This window comes from Vipera berus, assembly GCF_964194415.1.
Source record: "Vipera berus genome assembly, chromosome: 2".
Classification (NCBI taxonomy): domain Eukaryota; kingdom Metazoa; phylum Chordata; class Lepidosauria; order Squamata; family Viperidae; genus Vipera; species Vipera berus.
In genome coordinates this window covers 8,326,765-8,354,510 of record NC_138203.1, presented here as the reverse complement: position 1 = coordinate 8,354,510, position 27,746 = coordinate 8,326,765, and the positions used below count along the sequence as shown (strand labels likewise).

Below are 27,746 nucleotides of genomic sequence, written 5' to 3'. Positions count from 1 at the left end.
ACATCAAGCTCCCTTCGTCCTGTGCGCTCCCACAGGGTGGGTCTTCTCAGGGTACAGCCGGTAAAAGATTGCCGGCGGACAATACCCAGGGGGAGGGCCTTCTCGGTGGGTGCGCCTGCCCTTTGGAACCAGCTACCCGTAGAGCTTAGGACTGCCCCTGACCTTCGCTCATTCCGCCGGGACCTGAAGACTTGGCTCTTTGAGCTTTCTGGCCTGGACTGAGAGTATTAATTGGAGTTTTAATTGGATTTTAATTGGGGTTTTATATTTATTCAAGGTTTAAATGTAATCATTTTAACTGTTCTTAATTTTTGTAATTGTTGTACTGTTATTTTAAAAACCTTGTGAACCGCCCTGAGTCCTACGGGAGAAGGGCGGTATATAAGTCTAATAATAAAGATACATCAAAGCAACGTGAAGAGTTCTAATGAGCACACTACCCTTTAAAATCATATAAAATATAAAACCATATAAATCAGCCCTCTCTTTCGTTCCAGGAGGCTACTTTGCAAAGGCCCATTTTCCATGCTGCACATTCTGTATTCTCTGCAGTGTTTACCCTAACTTTGAAATTGAGTCACTATCAGCCTGGTAATAATGCCCTGATACACACAAGGTTGCAACCACGAGCAAACCAAACAAAGGTGTAGCATGAGGGTTTGGTGTGGGTACATAACAACAATTCCTATGGAACCTTGATTCAACTTCCAGTTTGCTTTCAAATGCTGGTGGTCAAAACGTCCTGTAGGACTCCAGATTTGGGTATGTGATAGAAACCATTTTTGGAAGCTTGGCTTGAAAGTGAAATGGCTAGAATTGTTTACGACTACAACGGTTACTGTGCTTTACTCTAGTTGTTGTATTTCATGCTTGTATCTGTAATGAAGAAAGCATTATTTGTTTGTTTGTTTGTATTTATCCTGCCTTATTTTTACGAATACCTCAAGGCAGAGGACATAGTTCATCCCTTTCCTCTTCTTATTTCCCTGCAACAACCACCTTGTGAAGTAGGATTGGCTGAGAGACAAAGTCCCCCACAGCTGGCTTTCATGCCGAAGGCGGCACTAGAACTCACCGTCTCCTGGCGATTGGCTCAAAGTCACCCAGCCAACTTTCATGCCCAAGGCGGGACTAGAACTCACCGTCTCCTGGTGATTGGCTCAAAGTCACCCAGCCGACTTTCATGCCCAAGGCGGGACTAGAACTCACCGTCTCCTGGTGATTGGCTCAAAGTCACCCAGCCGACTTTCATGCCCAAGGCGGGACTAGAACTCACTGTCTTCTGGTGATTGGCTCAAAGTCACCCAGCCGACTTTCATGCCTATGGCGGGACTAGAACTCACAATCTCTTGGTGACTGCACCAACCTCACCAGGATGCCTGCCATGTCTAAGGTAAAACTAGAACTCCAGTCGCCTGGTTTCGAAGCCAGCACCTGAACCACTAAACCCAGCTGGCTGTCAAACAGTCAAGCAGTGCTCCTTCTTTGATCCCTGTTGTCAAGTTATACAGTAGTAACTTTCTCCAGCGTGGTGTGTTCAGGTTCCTTAAACTTCAACTCAGCCAACATGGTTTGCTTGGGGTTTTTGGAGAGGGCCAAGAGGAGATGCATAAACTCCAGATTATGAATGAAGTCCCAAAAGGTCCTACAGGTAGCCCTCGACTTACAACAATTTCATGTAGTGACCGTTCAAAGTTACATCATCACTGAAGGGAATTATGACCAGTTTTTTTACACTTATGACGGTTGCAGCATCCCCGTGGTCACGTGATCAAAATTCAGATGCTTGGCCACTGACTCATATTTATGACGGTGGCACTGTCCCAGATCATGTGATCCCCTTTTGCAGCCTTCTGGCAAACAAAGTCAATGGGGAAGCCAGATTTGCTTCAGGACCCTGATGACTAATTTAACACTTGTGTGATTCACTTAACAAGCACGGTAAAAAAAAAAAAAGGTTGTAAAACTCCCTTAACAAACGCCTCACGTAGCAGCATAAATTTTGGGCACAATTGCGGTCGTAAGTCGAGGACTATCTAGTGCTTCCTTCCTGCCCTGTGCACCTAGCTCTCTAGGAGACACACAAGTTCCCTATCACAATTCTTTAAGAAATTAGCTGCAGAAGTGCTGATGAAAACTGCCTATTCGTATTATTAGGGATTTTAGGAAGGAAATGTACAAAGGTCAACTCACAGCTGATTGGGCAACAGTTTGAATAAAATGCCACCGGCCAGCAAATGTGTCTGAAATATTTCACAACAGGCAGTCACCGAATTCTGTGTCAACAGTGAACGAGGAAACCAGAACCTTGCATTTGTTCAGCTAACAAAACACTTTGCATAAAGATTCTGAATTCTACGCTGCTAGTGACAGGCATCTTTTTCTCTTGGCAAAAAATAAGCAACTCTATGGGTCATCCTTGGCTTACAACCATTCTTTTAGTGGCTGAATTCACAAGGCCCTGAAAAAAGTGACTTACAACCAGATCTCACACTTATTAAAAAGATGTTGGGACTTTGGAAAAAGTGCAGAGAAGAGCAACTAGGATGATTAAAGGTCTGGAGACTAAAACGTATGAAGAACGACTGCAGGGTATTGGGTATGTCTAATTTAATGAATGCGGTGGCTCAGTGGGTTAGGACGCTGAGCTTGTTGATCAGAAGGTCGGCAGTTTGGCGGGTCGAATCCTGAGCGCCGCGTAACAGAGTAAGCGCCTGTTACTCGTCCCAGCTTCTGCCAACCTAGCAGTTCGAAAGCACGTAAAAATGCAAGTAGAAAAATAGGGACCACTACGGTGGGAAGGTAACAGCGTTCCGTGCGCCTTTGGCGTGTAGTCATGCCGGCCACATGACCACGGAGACGTCCTCGGACAAGCGCTGCCTCTTCGGCTTTGAAACGGAGATGAGCACCGGCCCCTAGAGTCGGAAACGACTAGCACGCATGTGCGGGGGAGCCTTTACCTTTACCTAATATGAAATCCAATGTCTCCAATCCAGCGATTCCAAAATGCACATGTTAGGAACAAAAGGAGAGTTCTGTTTGGAAGGAGAGGCGCTTTGCATCTCTAGGATTCTACCTTAATCTTTTTTCCTCACCCACTTTCGCTGATGTGGGCTTTCTCTACCTGCTCGAGTCTTTTCTGCAAGGCAGGAGGACCACCTAATAACAGAGTTGGAAGGGACCTTGGAGGTCTTCTAGTCCAACCCACTGCTTAGGCAGGAAATCCTACAGTACCATTTCGGACAAATGGGCGTTCCAGTCTCTTCTCGAAGACCTCCAGAGTTGGAGCATCCGTAACTTCTGGAAGGAAAGCCATTCCATTGCTTAATTGTTCGCACCGTCCAGAAATTTCTCCTTAGTTCTACTAGGTTGCTTCTCTCTTTGGTTAGTTTCCATCCGTTGCTTCCTGTCCTGCCTTCAGGTGCTTTGGAGAATAGATTGAACCGTCTCCCTTCTTTGTGGCAGTCTCTCAAATGTGGGAAGACTGCTATCGTGTCACTCCTGGTCCTTCTCGTCATTAAACTAGACCAGGGCTTTTCAACCAGTGTCACGGGTACCACCTGTGGTACATTGGCACCTGGCAGGTGGTACGCGGCCATCCTAGAAAAGTGGTAGCGGGGGAGGGGAATGAGCTGAATCGGTGGCAGCACCGCACAAGCCTGAGCGAGAGACGGCTGGAGCTGCAGGGCTGTCAGGGCTCAGCGGAAGCACCAGGATTAGCACCAGGCTCCAGCTGGAGCTCGGTGCTGATCCTAGCGCTTTGCTGAACCCAGAAGAAGCGCCGATCAGCTGGAATGTTGCAGCATCTCCAGGGTCTTGTGACTTACATTGAGATGCTTGGCAACTGATTGACGGTCACAGTGTCCCAGGGTCATGTGAAGTGACCAAAACCTGCTGCAATCACCTAGCGGGGGGGGGGGGAAATAAAAACCAAATGCCCACTCCACCCCACCCCCGCTGCCAATCCTCAACAGAAGTGCTCACAACAATGAAAACCTTGGACAGGAGGAAGAGCGCCACCGGGCGGGAAGGCAGGCGTCTTGCTCGGCTGTGGCTTGTGGGGGTACTTTTTCCAGTGCCATTGTAACTTCCAACAGTCACTAAGCGAACTGTTGTAAGTCGAGGACTACCTCTACTTCATCACTTTTTTTTTCTTTTTCTTTTGGTCATCAAGTTTTTGACCCCTTGCTAGGCGACTGGTGGTACTCGGATGTTGCCATATCCTAAAAGTGGTACAATGGGTGAAAAGGTTGAAAAGCCATGGACTAGACATGCCCAATTCCAGCAACCGGTCCCCTAATCACCTTTGTTGCTCTTCTCTATTCATTTTCTAGAGTCGCCTGCGGCAGGCAGCTACGACCTCTTTCAAAGGCTCTTCTGCAGCAATCCAAAACTGTAGCTTGCTTTCCCTGCCAAGCACGACACAGGCATTCCCAGAAGCTTCTAGCAAAGAAACAGCCTCTCTGGCTCTTCCTCTTTTGCCAACGCTGATCAAAGCCATGCCAAAGCCATCTCTGCCGGCAAGGCCTTGGTGGCGGCAGCTTCCAGGCTAAGAGGCTTCCCCTGCATCTCCGTAGCTAGCTGCAGCTGATGGGCATCAGGCCTCCCTTTGCTGCCTCGGCTATAAAAAGAGCTCTTTGCAGAGTTCGCAGCCACCTCCAATGCTCCTGGGGGTGGGGGGAGAAAGATGCTGCAGCTGCCAATTTGCTCTTGCCTGCAAAGGGGGGAGGAGGGGGGGTGCAGCCAGAGGGAGGACTCAGAGGGAACACTTATAAATAGCCGTTTCTTACCCGGGCACTTTTTAAGTCAAGGGGTCCCTCCCAGGGAGGGAGGGAGGCAGGCAGGCAACACACTCTGGTTTTTTTGCTGAAAAATTAGTGATGGTTGGGGGGGGCTGGAGAGGGGTGGGGTGGGGGTGAGCAACAACAAAGCAAATCGTGTCTAGAGGGGAGAATGTAGCACTATCATTGCAAATGAGATTTAGCTGCTAGGGGAAGGGCAGGCTAGACTGGAAGGAGAAGGAATGAAAAAAAAGATTCATGTGAGGAAGAGGAAGAAGAGGAGGAAGAGGACAAGAGGGAGGAGGAGGAAGAAGGGAGGAGAGGGGGAGGAAGAGAGGAGGAGGAAGAGGATTATTTTAGGTACCGTAGGTAGGAACTGGGATCAGGAAGGTTAATCCACTCCTTAAAAATACTGGCTGCGGAGTGATGAGAGTTCTGGTCCCAACCAAGGTAAATGATACTGGGCTAAAGGAAGGCTGGCACGCGGCATTTCCTGCAATGAACTCTTAACTTTACTCACCACAAGTTTAACAGAAAGGGCTGTCAATATTTATTTTTTGCGAAGCTTAGCAATACTGAACAAAGCAGAATACAAAGGACCTCTCGCGCAAAGTCATGCATAAAATTCTTCTGAATGCACCAGGGTGACAAGCATCGTCTTCAGAGACAAGGCCAGCTCCACACACCTTACAAAGCAAGGCAGACCAAAATGGGGACACAAACATGGGGGGGGAAACCCAAAACACAACACAATGTTATTGAGCCTTGGTGGAGCAGTGGGCTAATGCCTCCTTAAGTAACACCAGCTGCCTGCAATTAGTGCAGGTTCGAGTCCCACCAGGCTCAAGGTTGACTCAGCCTTCCATCCTTCCGAGGTAGGTAAAATGAGGACCCAGATTGTTGGGGGCAATAAGCTGACTTTGTAATAATGCCGCTTGGGGTGTGTGTGAAAGCCCTAATAAGCAGGCATATACATAGAATGAAGGCTACTGCTAAGCTTGTAAGCCGCCCTGAGTCTTCAGAGAAGGGCGGGATATAAATGGAATTAAAATAAAAAATAAATAAATATTGAGGCTTCTTGGTTCTCGTCTGTGTACAGAATAAACCTTTTCAAATATCTCTGCCACGGATCTATTCTGCAGTCCAAGAAACTATTTCTTTTATACACCGGAATTGAAGAACGAGGCAGGGGCTGCTGAGATAAGACAATAAAGCCAGTCTTTTCAAAGTGGCTGGCCTCAGGGATTCTGGGAGTTGAAGTGCACAGGGCGTAAAGGGATCAGGGATTCTGGGAGTTGAAGTGCACAGGGCGTAAAGGGATCAGGGATTCTGGGAGTTGAAGTCCACAGGGCGTAAAGGGATCAGGGATTCTGGGAGTTGAAGTCCACAGGGCGTAAAGGGATCAGGGATTCTGGGAGTTGAAGTGCACAGGGCGTAAAGGGATCAGGGATTCTGGGAGTTGAAGTCCACAGGACGTAAAGGAATCAGGGATTCTGGGAGTTGAAGTGCACAGGGCGTAAAGGGATCAGGGATTCTGGGAGTTGAAGTCCACAGGGCGTAAAGGGATCAGGGATTCTGGGAGTTGAAGTCCACAGGGCGTAAAGGGATCAGGGATTCTGGGAGTTGAAGTCCACAGGGCGTAAAGGGATCAGGGATTCTGGGAGTTGAAGTGCACAGGGCGTAAAGGGATCAGGGATTCTGGGAGTTGAAGTCCACAGGACGTAAAGGAATCAGGGATTCTGGGAGTTGAAGTGCACAGGGCGTAAAGGGATCAGGGATTCTGGGAGTTGAAGTGCACAGGGCGTAAAGGGATCAGGGATTCTGGGAGTTGAAGTCCACAGGGCGTAAAGGGATCAGGGATTCTGGGAGTTGAAGTCCACAGGGCGTAAAGGGATCAGGGATTCTGGGAGTTGAAGTCCACAGGGCGTAAAGGGATCAGAAATTCTGGGAGTTGAAATCCACAGGATGTAAAAGGATCAGGAATTCTGGGAGTTGAAGTCCACAAGTTATAAAGGGGCCAAAGTTGTTCCACCCCTGCTCAACAAGGAAGTCATCAACACTCAAGGCCATTTTGTGCTATTATGGCTAGGCCAGCCCTGTGCTGTCCTGAGTATCTGGTTGGTAAAAAGGGAGGACTCCTTGCTTGCTAGGCACAATTGTCATGGCAACTAATGAAAAACTCAAGATTCCTCCAAATTATCATTTTGCAGGAAAAGAAGTCTGGGCTGGCTAAAACAATTGGCTGCTTCACAACATATTAAGCCCTCAATAAACTCAGCAACTCTTTGCTCTTCAACAACAGCCCCCTGCCTTGGCCCTCACTGTGCAAATGATGGGTGTTGTACAAATTGCACACAGTGGAAATCGCACACGGCAGCGGTGTGTGTCTGTCTGTCCGCCAGATCAGCCGCCAGTTGCCAAGAGAAACTCAACACAAGGACAAGAGTTATGAGCCAAACAGGGCAATGTTTGAGACACGGTGGGTCTCAAAAAGAAGGCAGAGACACTCGTTTACAACACGGGAAGTCCTCGACTTACAACCATTCGTTTAGTGACCGTATTATGAAGTTGCAACGGCACTGAAAAAGGTCACACTTGCGACCTTTGCAGCATCCTCAGGGTCACGGGATCACAATCCAGATGCTTGGCAACAGGCGTGGATTTATGGGAACGTGGGATCAATGTTGGTGACCTTCCCAGCCGACGTCTGACAAGGAAAGGCTGATGGGAGAAGCCGGTTTCGCTTAATGACCACACAGCTCACTTAGGGACTGCAGTCGCTCGCTTAACAACTGGGGCAAGAAAGATCGCAAAACGGGGCAAAACTCATTTAACAACTGCCTTGCTTAGTAATGAAAAATCTGGCTCAGCTGTGATCGTAAATCAAGGAATACCTGTATTGCTAGGAAAAATGGGAGTCTTCTGCTGTGTTTGCATAACACCAATAGTACCCGTGTTTCTCCGAAAATAAGACCCAACCGGAAAATAAGCCCTAGCATGATTTTTCAGGATGCTTGTAATATAAGCCCCACCCCAAAAATAAGCCCTAGTTGAGATTGTCAGCCAGATGGATAGTACCGTATTTCCCTGAATATAAGCCCTAACTGGAAAATAAGCCCTGATGTGGCATTTGGAGCAAAAATTAATAGAAGATCCGCTCTTATTTCCGGGGAAACGTGGTAGCGACCAAGCAAACATTTTAAAAATGTGGCAGTGGGGTAATAATCCTTGCCTTCTGACCATAATAGAGCCTGCCTATTGTGGTCATAAAGCAGGCCACCCATGTGACCAACTCAACTTTGCAACCTTTCTGGGGTGGTCATAAAGTGAACGCCACAGCCATTAAGTGAAGCCATTGTTTGGGGGTGTTTGGGCTCTAAGTACGTACGTACGTGTGTGTGTGTGTGTGTAGATTGTAACATTAAATGGTCACTAATTGGCTGGTTTAAGTCAAGGACCCATTCCGTGGAAAAAGGTGTGTTTTTTTCTTTTTTTAAAGTATTTTATTGATTTTCCAGTTTTACATATAAGTATTTGGAAAGCAATGCGGTAACTGGAATAAACAATAGTTCAGTAATACAATCTTTAGTAGGTATCTCAGGTTACATCATCAAAAATTTCTTCTCTGTTTCCCTTAACATTTGCTATTTCATATTTAAGTCAATAAATTTATAATTGTATCAAATACAGTGTAAACTTCATTATCACACTTTTTTTGCTTATACTATCTTAATAAATCTCGATAAACAATCGATGTCCTGTTATTAAATTTTACCAAGTTTTAAATTACGTACTTCCAGTTTGATCTTTAATATCCATAGTTTTTAACTTTCAGGTAACCCAGATTTCCTTTATCTCACTTCATAAAATACACATAACTATACTCTTATTCTATTCCATAAACATTTTCTACTTCCCACCCTAATTCATCCCTACCTTAGTAATAGAGTATCCTTTATTAGTTCAGATCCATCATCTATATTCTCTGGGCTAGTCAATAATTCAAACCTATTCCCTAATAGTTAGTTTACATTTCCCTTGTAAATATGAATCTTCAATATCAGACAAACTAATCCCTTGTTGTTGTTTTTTACTATTTTCCGTCTATTTTAAATCTAGTAGTCAAATTTCCCTTTGTCTCAAAATCTCCCTTTGGCCCACTAGCTGACAGTTTAGGGTCCTCTGTAATAAATCAAAAGGCTCCAGTTTTTCAACCCAATTCTAGTTTTCTTTTGCCAAGCAGGCTTCCCATACCAATGCCTTCAAATCATCAGACAGATAGATCTCCCTTCAACGGACCGGAGGGGGCCTGGTTTCGAGCGCTGCGGATGGGGCTTTGCTCGTTTGCACGGACCAGTTCCTGGCCTGCCACGGCCCGGTCAAAGCCCACTGCCCGGGGGTTGGGGACCCCTGATCTACTGGGGTGAGAACACGTAGCAAGAATGAGATTCTGCCCATTTGCTTCTTTCGTTCAGAAGTAAGTGATCACAGACCACAAAAGTGTTAAGTGACAAGCGTTTGGTTTCACAACAATGAGACAGGACACCGATGTGCCAATGGCTCTGCATAAAAGAGCGTGACACTGCTCAGGCTAACACCACCACAATTATTTAACTGCTGTAAATTGGCTTTGACGCACCAAACAGCAAATGCGATTAAGGGACTGGATGAGCCAAACTGAAGACCACTCTTAATAACTACAGAAGCCCCCCTGGCTGACCCCGACCCAGTTGTTCAGCCAGGGGTCCCCAACCCCCAATCTGTGGACCAGTACCGGTCCGCGGCATGCCAGCAACCAGTCCACACAAACAAGCAAAGCCCGATCTGTGAGATGCAGGCAGCACACAAAACCACGCACCCTCCGGTCCGTGGAAAAACCTCTCTCCACAGAACCGGTTCCTGGTGCCCAAAAGGTTGGGGACCTCTGTGCTCGCTTTCTTGAGCTCTTGAAGGAACGGCACAAAACAAACCCAATACAGGCAATCCTCCAACTTAACAAGAGTTTTGTTTAGTGACCGCTCAAAGTTACCACGGCACTGGAGAAAAGGGACTCCTTGACCATTTTTCACACTTACGGCCTTGGAAGCATCCCCATCGTTCACATGATTTACATTCGGATGCGGAGCAACAGGCTCGCATTTATGACGGTCACAGTGTTCCTGGGTCATGCGATCCTCCTTTTGCGACCTTCCGACCAGCCACGTCAAAGGGGAAGCCAGAGTCCCTTAACAACCGTCTTATTCATTTAAGAACTGCGGGGATTCACTTAATAAACGGGGCGGGAAAAGCCGTAAGATGGGGCAAAACTCACTTAACTAATTTCTCGCTCAACAACACCAAGCTGGGGCTCAGTTGTGGCCGTAAGGTGAGGACTACTTGTAACTAATAAAAGAGGCCCCGAGAAAGCCACTGCATTGGTATCGCCAAAATCCATTCTCTTCTAGCGCTGAGTCATGCTGGCTGGGGAATTCTGGGAGTTGAAGTCCACAAGTTTGGAGAAACCCTGTTCTCAACAGCAATCGTGACCCCGTTCTAGCAGATTCCAACAAAAGAAACAACTTAGCCGGCAGAATTAAATTGTAATGCCTTCGGTGACAGCCCCAACGAACTGATCCGTTTCTAACCGAGGCTTCGCATGAGGTCGGCGTTTTCTATTCTTATTTGGGGCACGCTGCAAAAGCAGCTCCACCCCCCCCCCCATCGACTGCCAAAAGTACATCAGCTTTAGCTGTGCAGTGAAAAATGCCGCGTTAAAGGCTGAATGCACACCAAATTGGACTGACGGGAGTGAGGGGGTGGGATTAAGGGGTCTTAGTAAACTCCACCTGCCTTGAAAACCCATTGGTGGAGCAGTGGGCTAATGCCTCCTTAAGTAACACCAGCTGCCTGCAATTATTGCAGGTTCGCATCCCACCAGGCTCAAGGTTGACTCAGCCTTCCATCCTCCCGAGGTAGGTAAAATGAGGACCCAGATTGTTGGGGGCAATTAAGCTGACTTTGTAATAATGCCGCTTGGGGTGTGTGTGAAAGCCCTAATAAGCAGGCATATACATAGAATGAAGGCTACTGCTAAGTTTGTAAGCCGCCCTGAGTCTTCGGAGAAGGGCGGGATATAAATGGAATTAAAATTAAAAAAAATATCCACAATACAGGCAGCCCTCGACTTGCGCCCAGAATTGAGCCCAAAATTTCTGTTGCTAAGTGGGATATTGGTTAAGCGAGTTCTGCCCCAGTTTACGTCTTTTCTTGGCATAGCTGTTAAGGAACACGGTTGCTAAGTGAATCTGGCTTTCCCCGTTGACTTTGCTGGTCAGAAGGTCGCAAAAGGGGATCACGTGAGCCCGGGACGCTGCCTCCGTCGTAAATACGAGTCAATTGCCAAGCCTCTGAATTTTGATCATGTGGCCACGGGGATGATGCAAAGGTCGTTAAGTGTGAAAAACAATCCTAAGTTGCTTTTTTCAATGCTGTTGTAACTTCTGTCAATAAACGAACGGTCGTAAGACAATGAATACCTGTCCTGCTCAATTTTTTTCCATTTCCAAAATCTATAAACGTTTCCATCAACAAGAATCTACCATACAAACTCAGGCCGTTCCCCGCTTAGCCGAGATTTCACTTTGTCAACGAATGAAATAAGACTGGCTTGGCACAATCTGTTTTTAACAAACCCCGTGCTTGGCTGCTAGTTATAGCTTTATTTGTTTCTACAGGGAGTGCAGAATTATTAGGCAAGTTGTATTTTTGAGGATTAATTTTATTATTGAACAACAACCATGTTCTCAATGAACCCAAAAAACTCATTAATATCAAAGCTGAATATTTTTGGAAGTAGTTTTTAGTTTGTTTTTAGTTATAGCTATTTTAGGGGGATATCTGTGTGTGCAGGTGACTATTACTGTGCATAATTATTAGGCAACTTAACAAAAAACAAATATATACCCATTTCAATTATTTATTTTTACCAGTGAAACCAATATAACATCTCAACATTCACAAATATACATTTCTGACATTCAAACACATAACAAAAACAAATCAGTGACCAATATAGCCACCTTTCTTTGCAAGGACACTCAAAAGCCTGCCATCCATGGATTCTGTCAGTGTTTTGATCTGTTCACCATCAACATTGCGTGCAGCAGCAACCACAGCCTCCCAGACACTGTTCAGAGAGGTGTACTGTTTTCCCTCCTTGTAAATCTCACATTTGATGATGGACCACAGGTTCTCAATGGGGTTCAGATCAGGTGAACAAGGAGGCCATGTCATTAGATTTCCTTCTTTTATACCCTTTCTTGCCAGCCACGCTGTGGAGTACTTGGACGCGTGTGATGGAGCATTGTCCTGCATGAAAATCATGTTTTTCTTGAAGGATGCAGACTTCTTCCTGTACCACTGCTTGAAGAAGGTGTCTTCCAGAAACTGGCAGTAGGACTGGGAGTTGAGCTTGACTCCATCCTCAACCCGAAAAGGCCCCACAAGCTCATCTTTGATGATACCAGCCCAAACCAGTACTCCACCTCCACCTTGCTGGCGTCTGAGTCGGACTGGAGCTCTCTGCCCTTTACCAATCCAGCCACGGGCCCATCCATCTGGCCCATCAAGACTCACTCTCATTTCATCAGTCCATAAAACCTTAGAAAAATCAGTCTTGAGATATTTCTTGGCCCAGTCTTGACGTTTCAGCTTGTGTGTCTTGTTCAGTGGTGGTCGTCTTTCAGCCTTTCTTACCTTGGCCATGTCTCTGAGTATTGCACACCTTGTGCTTTTGGGCACTCCAGTGATGTTGCAGCTCTGAAATATGGCCACACTGGTGGCAAGTGGCATCTTGGCAGCTGCACGCTTGACTTTTCTCAGTTCATGGGCAGTTATTTTGCGCCTTGGGTTCTCCACACGCTTCTTGCGACCCTGTTGACTATTTTGAATGAAACGCTTGATTGTTCGATGATCACGCTTCAGAAGCTTTGCAATTTTAAGAGTGCTGCATCCCTCTGCAAGATATCTCACTATTTTTGACTTTTCTGAGCCTGTCAAGTCCTTCTTTTGACCCATTTTGCCAAAGGAAAGGAAGTTGCCTAATAATTATGCACACCTGATACAGGGTGTTGATGTCATTAGACCACACCCCTTCTCATTACAGAGATGCACATCACCTAATATGCTTAATTGGTAGTAGGCTTTCGAGCCTATACAGCTTGGAGTAAGACAACATGCATAAAGAGGATGATGTGGTCAAAATACTCATTTGCCTAATAATTCTGCACTCCCTGTAGATGATCGCAGATCTGGTTTTTTTATTATTATCTTTTCCATTATCTTCCCAGATATTGATGTGAGGCCGATGGCTCTGTAGTTTCCTGTAATTAAGGAGAAACTTCCTAACAGTGGGAACAATTAACCAGTGGAACGACTTGCCTTCAGAGGTTGTAGGTCCTCCAACAAGAAAGGTTTTTAAGAAGAGATTGGACAGCCACTAGGGTCTCCTGCTTGAGCAGGGGGTTGGACTAGAAGACCTCCAAGGTCCCTTCCAGCTATCCTGATTGGGATAGGAATTACGACTGGGGCAAAAGTATGACAATGTGAATAGACGCTTTTCTCTTCATCTGTTCAACCAGCTTTCTCTCCAAGGCAGAAAGAGATGAAGCTGCCTGCTAGGACAGCCCTCTTGGTTGACCCTCCCTGGGTCAGCAACAGGGGATTGCTGCCATATGTAACACACACACACACACACACACACACACACACACACACACACACACAGCCACCCCTACGCATGCTTGACCCAAGTCCAGGTTCCCAGCAGCCCTGATTTTCCTAATATGGCAAAGACGGTGTCAGATGTTTGGGAAATCATGTCAGGAGTTTTATAGTACAAGCTCTTCAACATTTTTGGAGAGGCAGCCTGAATCTTTCAAAACAGCGAGACGACATCTGGATAAAAACCTTCGCAGACTAAGTTATGGACCCTCAAAAGTCTGCAGAATCTGTGTTTTTGGGTACACAGAAAATATGGAAAGACCATTTGGTTACATTTATGGAGCTATCGCTTTCAGACAAAACGAGCTGCAAGCAATGGCCTACTTTTTCAATAGTTATTCTTTGGGAATTCTCAGTCCAACCTCTATTGAGATTCTGCTTTGTCCACAATAACTTTAGACTCATAGTTGTGCTTCAAATACTAGGCATTTCCTGTAATAGCACTTATTATTTTTATTTTTTAAATGGAATAGCAGAATAGCAGAGTTGGAAGAGGTCTTCTAGTCTGACCCCCAGCTCAAGCAGGAGACCCCATACCATTCTGGACAAAAATGGGTGTCCAGTCTCTTCTTGAAATCCACCAGTGTTGGAGCACCTGCAACTTCTAGAGGCAATTTGTTCCACTGATTGTTGTCATTATCAGGAAATTTCTACTTATTTCTAGGTTGGTCCTCTCCTTGATTAGTTTCCATCCATTGCTTCCTATTCTGCCTTCAGGTCCTTTGGAGAACAGATTGACACACACACACACACCTCTACTTTGTGGCAGCCCCTCAAATACTGCCAAGACAGCTATGACGTCAAGCCTAGATTAGCAGATTGTAAAGACTGCAACACAAAAGAGTCTTGCAGTGCTGCATCCCTTAGGAGTCAAGTTTAACTCAACACCTATTACACACAGAAAGGGTTGCTGAGGTCTTTCCCTCCTCTAGTTTTTCTCATTTTCCAATCAACCAGAATAACAGAGTTGGAAGGGACCTTGAAGGTCTTCTAGTCCAACCACCCCCTGCTCAAGCAGGAGACCCTACACACCATTTCAGACAAATGGCTGTCCAGTCTCTTCTTGAAAAATTCCATAACTTCTGGAGGTAAGCCATTCCACTATTAACAGAATAACAGAGTTGGAAGGGACCATGGAGGTCTTCTAGTCCAGCCCCCTGCTCAGGCAGGAGACCCTCTACCATGCGAGACAAATGGCTGCCCAGTCTCTTCTTAAAAGCCTCCAGTGATGGAGCACCCATAACTTCTGAAGGCAAAGCTGTTCCACTGGTTAATTGTCCTCACTGCTAGGAGGTTTCTCCTTAATTCCAGGTTGCTTCTCTCCTTGGTTAGTTTCCACCCATTGTTTCTTGTCCTGCCTTCTGGTGCTTTGGAGAATAAGTTGACCCCCCCCTTTTTTTTTCTTTGTGGCAGCCTCTCAAATACTGGAACACTGCTATCACTTCACCCCAGTCCTTCTTTTGTCTAGAGCACAGGTCTGCAACCCGCGGCTCCGGAGCCGCATGCGGCTCTTTCAACCGTCTCCTGTGGCTCCCAGTCCTCTGCCATGTGCAGTCCAAAAAAAAAGTGGGACTAAAAAAGTTCAATCAATTCAAATATGCAGGGTAGGTGCATATCTCGCCTTGGCTCCACTCTTCAGTCAAACCCTGTTCTGCACATGCGCGCATGTACGCGCATGCACACACATTTTTTGCGGCTCCCAGTTTTTCCTTTTGTGAGGGAACCGGTTCCGAGTGGCTCTTTCACTGTTTCAGGTTGCTGACCCCTGGTCTAGAGTCTAGACTGGTCATACCCAATTCCTGCAACCCTTCTTCAGGTTCATAACCGATCTTCACTCTTCAAATATCGGAGGGCTGTTATTGTGTCTGTCTGATGCTTTGAAAATACTTTTCCTTTGCTGACCAGCCATGGTCCAGGGCGTCCCATGCTGATCGCAAGCAAGAAAACCCACCTCCTTCACCCCCACTGGAGCCTGGAGTTTGTGGAAGGAGGGCACGTGCGCGCAGCTTAGACAAAGGCTTAGCAGAGAGAAGATTCCAGATTTAATCAGCATCATTTGCAATTAAAATAGAGCTGCAGGGACACAGGAGTTGTTTTTTTTTTTAACCCAGGGTGTTTGAATGCTGCCGGTGCTGTTGTTACCGGGCTGTCATTTGGAGCAACACGAACTAATGGCCTGACAAGGTGTATAAGGGGAAAGGATCATATATATAATCGAATCAATGCTGATTTGAATTGCTGATCACCTGGAAAGGGATTGGAGTCGGAGTTGCTCCGCCACAGCTATGAAACAGAGACAGGCTGGGCTGCCAGAGACAATCCCAAGAAGCTAATTAGATAATGGAGGGCTCTCCAGGGACCAGGAGAAGGAGTGAGAATCTATCGAGTACAGGGGTTGCGAAGATAAAAGCTCTCTTATCCAAGACCAAGGAAGCTAACTGCAGGGAAAAACAAAGAGGATCACGGGAAGAGATACTAACTGCTTTATACTGCACTGCCGAGGCCGCATTTCAATCAGAATAGAGCTGGAAGGGACTTTGGAGGTCTTCTAGTCCAACCCCCTGCTCGGGCAGGAGACCCTGTACCAATTTCAGGCAAGTGGCTGCCCAGTCTCTTCTTAGACCCCTCCAGTGATGGAGAACCCAGCTTCGGGAGGCAAGCCCTTCCACCGGTTAATTGTCCTCACTGTCAGGAAGTTTCTCCTTAATTCCAGGTTGCTTCTCTCCTTGATTAGTTTCCATCCACTGTTTCTTGTCCTGCCTTCGGGTCCTTTGGAAAATAAATTGACCCCTCTCCTCTTCTTTGGGGCAGCCCCTCAAACACTGGAATGCTGCTATCATGTCTCCCCTAGTCCCTTTTTGAAATACTACATGCAGTTCTGGTCACCATGATACAACACGAGAGGCTGAGATCTTACAAAGGGGGCAGAGGAGAACGATTAAGATAATCGGGGGGCCTGTACGATGAGTGGTTGTGGGAACTGTGTATGTTTAACCTAAAGAAGAGAAGGCTTGGAGTGACATGATAAGCAGTGTTCCAATATCTCAGGGGTTGCCCCAAAGAGGAGGGAGTCAAGCTATTCTCCAAAGCGCCTGAAGGCAGGACAAGAAACAACGGATGGAAACTAACCAAGGAGAGAAGCAACATGGATGGAACTAGGGAGAAATTTCCTGACCGGTGAGAATGATTCAGCAATGGAACAGCTTGGCCACCCAGAGAAAAGATTGGGCAACAATTTGTCTAGGATGGGATGAAGACTCCTGCCTTGGGCGATGGGTTGGACTAGGAGACCTCCAAGGTCTCTTCCAGCCTCATGGTTGTATCTCTTGATGCTGCTTTTACTAGATGCATCATCTTCAGTTTCAGAAATCACACCTGAATCCTTTTGGTCTACATCCAGGGAGAGGAGGATTTGGTTAATTTAGCAGAAGTGCTGCAAGAGTAGGGAAGAGACTACAAATGCAGAGAAGCAGCAGCATTAAACAGAAGCAGGCTAAGACACCAACCTAAATTTATTTATTTATTAATGGGATTTATATCCCGCCCTATCTCCCGAAGGACTCAGGGCGGCTAACAACAGAACATATAATAAGTACAGAAATTAAGATAAAAATAAAATTAAAATCATCTGTGCAATAAATTAAAATTAAAAACTAAAAATAAATTAAAAATTGTAAATATAATTAATTAAAATGCCTGTCAGTCCAGGTCAGCCTGGTGGAATAGGAGTGTTTTGAGGCCGCGGCGAAAGGATTGGAGATTTTGGGCCATCCGAAGCTCAGGGGGGAGCTGATTCCATAGGACTGGCGCTCCCACAGAGAAGGCCCTCCCCCTGGGGGTCGCCAGCCGACATTGCCTAGCTCAGCATTTTTCAACCTTGGCCTCTTTAAGATGGGTGGACTTCAACTCCCAGAATTCCTCAGCCAGCAATGCTGGCTGGGGAATTCTGGGAGTTGAAGTTCACCCGTCTTAAAGGGGCCAAGATTGAAAAACTCTGGCCTAGCTGACGGTACTCTGAGGAGGCCTTCTCTGTGTGAGAATGGAAAAGGCAAGAGAATCAAAACCACGTGAAGTATTAGTACCGCTTCATAAAGCCTTAGTAAGGCCACATCTGGAACACTGCATCCCGTTTCAGTCACATTACAAAAAAGATGTTGAGACTTTGGGGAAAAAAGTGCCAGAGAAGAGCAACTAAGATGACTAAAGGACTGCAGACTACAGCAAATGAAGAACGGTTACAGGAACTGGGTATGGCCAGTCTAGAGAAAAGAAGGACTGGGGGGGGAGGGAACATGATAGCAATCTTTCAGTATTTGAGAGGGTGCCACAAAGAAGAGGGAGGGTCAAATTATTCTCCAAAGCAAAAAGAGGTCAGGACAAGAAACAATGGTTGGAAACTGATCACAGAGAGAAGCAACCTGGAATTAAGGAGAAACTTCCCGATGGTGAGAGCCATTAACCAGTGGAACAGCTTGCTTCCAGAAGTTGTGGGTCCTTTTTTAGAGAAATAAAGTGAGCAGAGGGTTGGACGAGAAGACCTCGAAGGTCCCTTCCAGCTTTATTCTGACTGATTGAAAAAGATACCGGCTGGCAAAGCACTAAAGAGATTCTGATTTCTTCAACCAGCTGGCAAGGATTTCCTCCGGCACCCAGGCAAGGTTTGGGAGGACAGCCGGGTGTAGTGACTTTCGCCTAGGGTGCTCAGGGCCAGTCCAAATGAGCTCCCACGACAGCTTCTTGGCAACTGATCTCCGGAACAAAGTCCCTTCTGCTGGTGCTGCAAATCCCACTCTACGGTTCACGGATTACTGGAGAATAAAAAAGCATGGTGTTCTTCAGGATGGAGGGGTCCTAAATAACAGAATTAACAGAATAAGAAAGTTGGGAGGGACCTTGGAGGTCTTCTAGTCCAACCCCCTGCTCAAGCAGGAAACCCTATATAATCTCAGACAAAAGGTTGTCCAATCGCTTTGGGAAAGAGATTTGGGGAAGGACGTCCTAGGACAGAGGTCCCCAACCTTTTGGGCACCAGGGACTGGTTCCGTGGAGAAAGGTTTTTCCACGGACCAGAGTGTGGTTTTGTGTGCTGCCTGCATCTCACAGATGGGGCTGTTTGTTTGTGCGGACCGGTTGCTGGTGTGCCACTGCCCGGTACCGGTCTACGGACCGGGGGTTGGGGACCCCTGTTCTAGGAGATTCGAATAAGAAGCTTGGAGTTGAGTAAGTCCATCTTAGGAGAAGAGGGGAGGGGAGGGGAGGGGAGGGGAGGGGAGGGGAGGGGAGAGGAGAGGAGAGGAGAGGAGAGGAGAGGAGAAGTAGTCTTTCAGTTTTTTCCTGGCTGGGAAAGAGCGGAGGTCTCCAAGCTTGTGGACTTCAACAACCAGAATGCCTGGGAATCCAGGTGCCAAACCCATTTAAAACAGACCTCCTCGGTTTTAACTACAGGTAATCCTCGACTTACAACAGTTCATTTGGGGACCATTCAAAGTTACAACGGCACTGAAAAAAGGGACTTATGACCCTTTCTCATGATCATTGCAGCATCCCCGTGGTCAGTTATTTACATTCGGATAAATGACCACTGACTCACCTTTATGACAGTTGCAGTCTCCCGGGGTCATGCAATCCCCCAAGCAAAGTCAGTGGGGAAGCCAGATTTGCTTAACGACTGAGCTACTAACTTAACACCTGTGCCAATTCACTTAACCGCGTGGCAAGAGAGATCGTAAAAATGGAGCAAAACACACTTAACTGTCTCGCCTAGCAACAGAAATTTGGGGCTCAATTGTAGTCATAAGTCGAGGACTGCCTGTATCAACGTTAGAAGGCCGCAGCCATCCTTGATTTCTACCTGCAGGAACACATCGAAATTGTTCAGTATGTAATGCCATCCTAACCTTTTGAGAATTTGTTTTCCCAGCAGGTTAACAGAAACCAATGTGACAGTACGAACCTTTTAAAACCCAGAACAAGCTACACTGAGAGCCTACAACCATTCATTCCTTGTGCCAAAGAATAGCCGTGTCACACCGTGTTAATCTTTGGAAAGGATGTAGCTGGTACTGGCCATCAACAGATCTACTTGGGAAAAGGCACGTAATCCCAATTAGCCTTTGAGCTTCTCTTTTTTTCCTTCAAGATTGCCAAAGGAAGGGACACTGCTCTTTCAGGGTAGCCACAATTAACTCTAGGGTGAATTCTAAATTCTTTCATCGGCTTCTTTCCAGTAGCCTATTCCTAAGGCTGCCGAATTTGATAGCTAGGTTAAGCTTGCCTCAAAAATGGATTGGAATAAGAACAGGGGGCGTACAAAACACAAGAGAGACTTACCGCTACCCAGTTTATGGTTGAAAATAGTGTCCCAAATGTAACTGCAGGTAGTCCTTGACTTATAACCATTTCTTTGGTGGGCGTTTGAAGTTGCAACGGTACTGAAAACGTCTCGTGACCATCTTTCACACTAACGACCATTGCAGCATCCCCGACCAAAAAAACTGAGACACTTGGCAACTACTCCTGATGGTCACAGTGTCCTGGGGTCACGTGACCCTTTTGTGACCGTCTGACAAGCAAAGTCAACGGGGAACCCTGCCACTAATTTAACAACTGCCAACTATGGCAAGAATGGTTGTAAAATTGAGGCAAAACTCACCTAATAACTATCTCACTAAACAACAGAAATTTTGGGGAGTCCCTTGTGGTTATAAATCGAAAAGCACCTGTATTATTATCCGCTTGTTTTTGTTGCTTGTTTTCTTGCAGACCTTTCTAGGTGACATCAGTGCTAGTCAGGAGTGTGGTTTGCTGTCAATTTATATCCTGAGGTCTTAAGCCTGTCTGAGTGAGTGGTTGGGTGGGTGGGTGGTCTTAGGGATTCTTTGATTGGGCTGTTTACTGATGGCTCTTTGGCAGTTTCCTGACTGGGGTCTTGCTTCCTTGACTGCTGGTCTGAAGTCCAATAAAACTGGTTTTATCGAGCGCTCACATTCTATTGTCCCAGGATCAAGAAAGCAGTACACGGTAGGCCATTTTTTCCTACAGGTCTGGGAAACAGATCAGGCTGATGGATACATTTCCTGAAACGCCGTAAAAATAATCCTTTTAAGTCATAGCATTAGTGTCTGTGCACATGTCTCATGTTCAAAAAGCTACCGAACCTGATGCGTCCGAGCTACTGATTCCAGAATGGCCACTTTTTCCCTTTGAATCATGGCAGTGAAAGACAACCAATGAAGAAAAATGTCAAATCTAGCAGAAATGGCTAAGATTTCTGCTTACTTGAAAGATCATTCACAAGAGAGATACATTTCGGTTTGGAGAAGATGGATAGATTATATTCAGAAAAAATATGGGACTAAAAAGTGCCATTTAGCTTATGAGTAAATTTTAGATTGTTATTGTTATAATTTGATATTTTCTAGAAGTTGGGTATTTTTTTTGTTATGTTAAAGGCGGGTTAAAGTGTATTATGTATTTGGTTTTTTATATAGTTGATTAATGTTAGTTAGATTATGATTACTATATATTTGTAACCCTGTAATCAGCTTTGGGAAGTGGGGGAGGGGGGTTGGGAAGGGGATAATATTGTAACCTTTTATAAAACTTTTCAATAAAAAAAAAAAGAAAAATGTTTTCCTCTGTTAAGAAACTAATTCATACGGAAGAATAATGGAGAAATGTTCAAAAACAAGTAAGAAATTCTTCAAAGGAAGGACGCAGGGATCCTCAGAGGCCACGAGGGCCTTCTAAGTTGTGGAACTGCACTTGTGAAAAACCCAGAAAGATAGGACCAGATTTCCTACTGCATATTTTTCTAGGAAAGATCCTGTGCTCCATTTGACTTTAAATGCTTGCTCTTTATCAAAGTAACAGATTTACTGTACATATTCTTTATGCTGTTCATTGCTTTAAAGGAGAATATTTGTAGCTCAGGTTTGAAATGGGGGGCCCTTGGGTGCTGTCTGAGCTTGGTGTTTTTCTTGCAGATGTTTCATTACCCAACTAGGGAACATCATAAGTGCGAGAAAAGAGTGGGATCTGCAGTGAGGAGGAGGAGGAGGACCAGGAGCGTGGGATCCTTGGAGCTCTCTGAGCTTGGTGGTTTTCTTGCAGACGTTTCACGACCCTAACCAGGTAACATCGCCCATCTTTTAAAAATCTTCCAGAAAATTTCAGTCGAGTCTCTTAATTTCCTAGGGAGCTACAATTACTGTGAGAATTAGGGCACTCTGCATTTTATTTGCATCAGGTCCAATAGTTGCAGTGATGGTCTCCAGAATACATTTACTTTTTTTTTTAGAAGGACTGAAGAAAATCACCCTCTATATGGTTCTAAGCACAGAGAAATGGAATTTTGTTGCCCAGGTAAAAGCAGTGTCTTTCTGGAGACCAGATGCTCTGGAAAAACAACCAAGGTCATTCATCCCCACCCTGTCCCTGCATGCATTCAGCTGCCTGTTGTTGAAAAGATACCTGCCTTGGTGGGCCTGGGTTTCATCCAGCTGAACAATTACATTCCTAATCTGCCTCCCATAATATGCCAGGAGTAGAGAGGATCTGGACCAGGCATTTCAGTTCTGTTTGCTGTCTACAAATACATGAAGTTTCATATTCAGGACACAAGGCTCACCATGCTGACTTTTTAAAAAGCTGTTTTTCATGTCTATGGGTTGTCTCTCCATGGGCTTCAAGCCATCATACCTCGGTCTTATGTTTACAACCACTTTAGGATAACTACTGCTCCTCTGTGGGTTGAAAACCTCCCGCTGGCATCTCCACAGGAGAGATGTGCAAGAGAGGTTTATGGTTTCATGGAATTTCTTGGACACTGAGCTGCTGTGACAAGCTGAGCGAAAAAGTCATAGGCTCCAAATATACTGCAAGCCTACCTTTGAGTGTTTAGCCCTATCCTCTGAAACCCCCAATTCTCAGTTCCCCTTCTCTGCTCATTTCACCCACACCCTAGTGTGGGGTGTGGCCATTGACAATCCTCGTTTATTATCTTCTGGCATTACTTTTAAGGGTTTTGAATAAGGAGAAACATAGATGTCAGCTTGTAAAACTCGCATTAAATCAGCAAGTTGCAGTCCTATAACCAGTGACAATCCATTCTGCGATTCACGGCTCTAAAATTAAACCCAATCCAAATTTTTACAGTACAGCTATCAGCCAGTACTTAGCTACACTGAAAATGAAGCAAGTATAATCCAGTAACAAGAACACAACAGGCTTATAACTTATGAGTTCAGTCTCAAACATATCTACTTTAAGCAGCAGTTAGAGGGAGGATACTGCAAGATATACCGTATTTGAATCATTGTTTGAGGTCCCTGTGCATTCAGAACAGTGTCCAGTCTTGGCAACTTTAAGTCTTCTGGACTTCAACTCTCAGGCTTCCCTGTGCTGGCTGGGGAATTCTGGGAGTTGACGTCCACAAGTCCTGCCTTAAAATATATTCATAAAGTAAGCAGGCAAAATCCAACCAACTATTCATCAGAACCACCCCACAAAGGACCACTATTACCTTGCCTATGACAATGCACACATATGTATAAAATACTTAAAATAATTTTCAACTAATAAGGGTATTTTTCACTTAATAGGGTATCAAGGTATTTTACCAGAATTTGCAAAGCACATTCTAAAAGTTCATTTATTTACCATTTCACTGCATACTGCATTCAACAACTTCCCTCTCCAAATGAAATCAGTGCATGGCAAAAAAATATTTGCCTCCACACTTTTAAAACCCTAGGATTAAAAAAAGCATTCATTTCCCTAACATTTTACATCGACAGTTAACCCACCTGCCTTAAATACAGGCAGTGCACCGCCAGATAAATTGCCCAGATTGACAAATGATAGGAGCAAGAAGGCCTACACATCTGGAGATTAAAAAAAAATAGTGGGGTGACCCTCATAAAAATAGGGGTAGGGCTCTGATCACATGGTCACTGCCTTTTAACTTTTTTTTCCAGTTTCCTCCTACCTGTTGCTCCCGATTTGGAAAATCTTTCCGTTGAAAAGAATTAATTAAAAAAACAGAGGGGGGGAACTATGGCCCCTTTGATGACTTGTGGACTTCAGCTCCCAGAATTCCTAAGCCAGCCAGGAATTCTGGGAGTTGAAGTCCACAAGCCATCAAAGGGCCAGTGTTTTCCACCCCTGAATTAAATTATTCACATTTGCTTTTAAAACACGGGGCATTCAGTCCCTCCTCCAATGCAAATTCAGATTAGAAAATGTCCATTATTGTTTACTGGACACACAAATTAGGTGAGTGTTCCGTGAAGGATCCTTTTCAACATCCAAAATGCTCCAGGTAAACGCAGAGAGAAATACCTGTCCACTTTTGGTTCCTAAAGCAAGCTACTTCTTCACATGAGAAGGGTGCATTCTGCATTCGCAGTGCCGGTCCTCCCAACAGCATTCTGATTTTTACATATTTATTTTTATTACATTTATATGCGGCTCATCTCGCATATAAAGTGTGACATAATACGTGAGATAAACTTTCTCACATATAAAGCGACTCTGGGCAGCCTGACAAGTAATTTGGATTTGGATTCTATCTAGATAATTCTCCAGTTTGGGTGCCTTTCAACCAAAGGCAGGGAGGATTCCATCCTTTTGCCTCCCCGGGGCTGGAGAGGGGGGGGGGAGGAGAACTGGAGCTGGTTTTATTTTTATTTATTAAATTTAAATGCCGCCTATATAACTCTGTTAGAAGAGCCCTGGGAGGATTGCACAGTTGATAAAAAGGTTAAAAAAAAAGAAAAGAAAAAGATAATACGGAAGATTAAATTAAGAATTTGGTTCTCTTTCCTTGCAAGATACCAGCTGGCCAGAAATGCAGGGGGAGAAAAGCAAAGGCCCTGAAAAGCGGGAAGGGGGGGGGGCTCTGAAGGACTGGGCTCCAACCCTCCACAGTTGCTGGGTTTTCCCCAGGTGGCCTCAGGAGAAGGGGGGAAATTGGGGGGGGGGAGCTAAGAGGACCAGACACAGCCCCTCCTCTCTCATTGAAATGCACGGGTTGGGGAGGGGGGGAAGAGAAGGAAGTCTCTGAGGAACAAAGCAAGAAGAAAAGGCGCCCCTGAATGCAAGAAGACCCTCATCAAAGTAAGGGGCCAAAGCAGGGAAACAGTCATGAAATGTGGGGTGCAAAAAGGGGGAGACCCTCATAAAAAGCAGGGTACAGAAGCGGAGCAGGCCTCATGAAAACCAGGGTGCCAAAGTGGGGAGACTACTATGAAAACTGGGGTGCAAAACCAAGGGGACCCTCATGAAAAGAGGGCAGACCCGCTGAAAAAGCGGGGCACCAAGCAGGCAGACCCTCATCAAAAACGGGGAGCCAAAGAGGGGAGATCGCTGTGAAAAGTGGGGTGCCAAACCAGAGTCCCTCACGAAGAGGGGAGACCCTCATTAAAAATGGGCTGCAAACTGGGGAAGGCCCTTCATGAAAAACAGGGAAACCCTTGGGAAAAACAGGGTGCCGAAGTGGGGAGACCGCACGAAAAGCTGGGGGGCCCGCCTCGTTAGAAAAAAGGGTGCAAACCCGGAGAGGCCCTCATGAAAAATGAAGAGACCTTCATGTAAAGTGAGGAGCCAAAGTAGGGAGACCCTCATTAAAAAGCAGGATGTCCAAATGAGAGACCGCCATGAAAAAAAAAAGCGGGCTGCAAACCCAGGAAGGCACTTGTGGAAAGAGGGGAGACCCTCCTTGAAAAGGGGGCTCAAAGCTGGGGAGAACCCCCAAAGGGGGGCACAAACCCAGAAAAATGGGCAGACCCTCATGAAAAAGGGGGGTGCCAAAGCGGGGGAGACGGCCACGAAAAGTGGGATGGAAAGGCAGGGAGACCCTCATGACAAGCGGGGAGACCCTAACCTTAAAAAAGCCACAGCAGGGGGAACCGTGTAAAGTGGGGAGGGGTGTGTGCCAAAGTAGAGACACCAAAGCAGGGAGACCCTCATGAAAAGTGGGGTGTCAGAGACACCCTCCCTTACAAAAAGCCGGAGGGAGGGCTCATTAAGACAGCGGGGAGACCCTCATGAAAAGTGGGGCGTCAGAGACACCCTCCCTTACAAAAAGCCGGAGGGGGGGCTCATTAGACAGCGGGGAGACCCTCATGAAAAATGGGGTGTCAGAGACACCCTCCCTTACGAAAAGCCGGAGGGAGGGCTCATTAAGACAGCGGGGAGACCCTCATGAAAAGTGGGGCGTCAGAGACACCCTCCCTTACAAAAAGCCGGAGGGGGGGCTCATTAGACAGCGGGGAGACCCTCATGAAAAATGGGGCGTCAGAGACACCTTCCCTTACAAAAGGCGGGAGGGGGGCTCATTAAGACAGCGGGGAGACCCTCATGAAAAATGGGGCGTCAGAGACACCTTCCCTTACAAAAGGCGGGAGGGGGGGCTCATTAAGACAGCGGGGAGACCCTCATGAAAAATGGGGCGTCAGAGACACCTTCCCTTACAAAAGGCGGGAGGGGGGGCTCATTAAGACAGCGGGGAGACCCTCATGAAAAATGGGGCGTCAGAGACACCCTCCCTTACAAAAAGCCGGAGGGAGGGCTCATTAAGACAGCGGGGAGACCCTCATGAAAAGTGGGGCGTCAGAGACACCATCCCTTACAAAAAGCCGGAGGGGGGGCTCATTAGACAGCGGGGAGACCCTCATGAAAAATGGGGCGTCAGAGACACCTTCCCTTACAAAAGGCGGGAGGGGGGCTCATTAAGACAGCGGGGAGACCCTCATGAAAAATGGGGCGTCAGAGACACCTTCCCTTACAAAAGGCGGGAGGGGGGGCTCATTAAGACAGCGGGGAGACCCTCATGAAAAATGGGGCGTCAGAGACACCTTCCCTTACAAAAGGCGGGAGGGGGGGCTCATTAAGACAGCGGGGAGACCCTCATGAAAAATGGGGCGTCAGAGACACCCTCCCTTACAAAAAGCCGGAGGGAGGGCTCATTAAGACAGCGGGGAGACCCTCATGAAAAGTGGGGCGTCAGAGACACCCTCCCTTACAAAAAGCCGGAGGGGGGGCTCATTAGACAGCGGGGAGACCCTCATGAAAAATGGGGCGCCAGAGACACCCTCCCTTACAAAAGGCGGGAGGGGGGGCTCATTAAGACAGCGGGGAGACCCTCATGAAAAAGCAGGGTGCAAAGCCCATGGAGGGGGTGGGAGGGCGCGCAGAGAAGCCCCTTCCCCTCACGCAGCTCTCCCTCCAGGGTGAGAAACCTGAGGGGGGGGCAGACCCCCCCTCCGGGGAGAGTCTTTCCCCTCAGAAGCTTGTGGAAAAACAGGAAGACCCCCATGAAAAAGCGGGGTGCCAATCCAGAAAGACCCTCCCTCACAAAAAGCGAGGGGGGGGAAAGAAAAAAACCGCTCATGAGAAAAGCGGGGTGCCAAGCCCTTGTCTGAGGCGGGGGCGCCTAGAGAAGCCCCTCCCCGGCAGGGAACCCCCTCCCCCGGGTGGTGGGGGGGGTTCCGAGTCCTCCCGCCCGGGGGTCCCCCTCCAAAGGGGGTGTCTCTCCCCTCCCCCAACCGCCCCCTCCCGTGCCAGGCGCGCCCGCGCGCGGGGCCCCTCCCCCCCGTCGGGGGGCGGGGCGGGGCCTAGGGGGGGTGGGCGGAGCCTCTCACCTTGAAGTAGCCGCCCTCGTAGAGCGTGTTGGGCGGCCCGAAGATGGCCACCTCCCAGTTGTACAGGTCGGACTCGTCGACCAGGGTGATGCGGAAGCCTTCCACCGGCTCCTCCTGCAGCCCCTTCAGCTCCAGCATCAGCGCCTTCTGCGAGCTGCTCACCTGCTGCTGCGCCGCCATGGCGGAGGAGGAGGAGGAGGACGTGGCGGCGGGGGACGGCCAGGCGGGCGCCGCTCAGGACCGGCCGCGGCGGGCCAGGCCGGGCTAGGCCGCCCGGCCCGCCCGCCGCCGCCGCAGCAGCCGCCGCCGCCGCCGCGATCCTCCTGCTCCGTGCGGGGCGCGGCCCTAGGCGAGCCCGCCGGCGCCGCGGGGCCCGAGAGGGCGCGGGAAGGCGACGAGCGCGGCCTGCGCCACCGAGCGAGGCGGCCGCGCACCCCGGGCCCGCTTCGCTCCCCACCGGCGGCGCCCTCGACGCCGCTGCCGGTGCTTCCTTTTGTGACGGCGACGCCGCTCGCGCGCTGACGTGCACGCGCACGCTCCGCCCGGTAGGCTCCACCCTCCT

General features: G+C 47.4%; 1 protein-coding gene across 1 annotated transcript in view; it reads right to left on the bottom strand.

Moving 5' to 3' along the window:
• The window catches only part of UBE2R2 (ubiquitin conjugating enzyme E2 R2), a 68,998-nt gene extending 41,543 nt beyond the window's left edge, over nt 1–27,455 (bottom strand). The window contains exon 1 of the mRNA XM_081319789.1: nt 27,185–27,455. Coding sequence (XP_081175915.1) covers nt 27,185–27,364 — 180 coding nt within the window. The 5' untranslated portion in view covers nt 27,365–27,455. The remainder of the gene's footprint in view (nt 1–27,184) is intronic.
• Between the last annotated feature and the right edge of the window lie 291 nt (nt 27,456–27,746).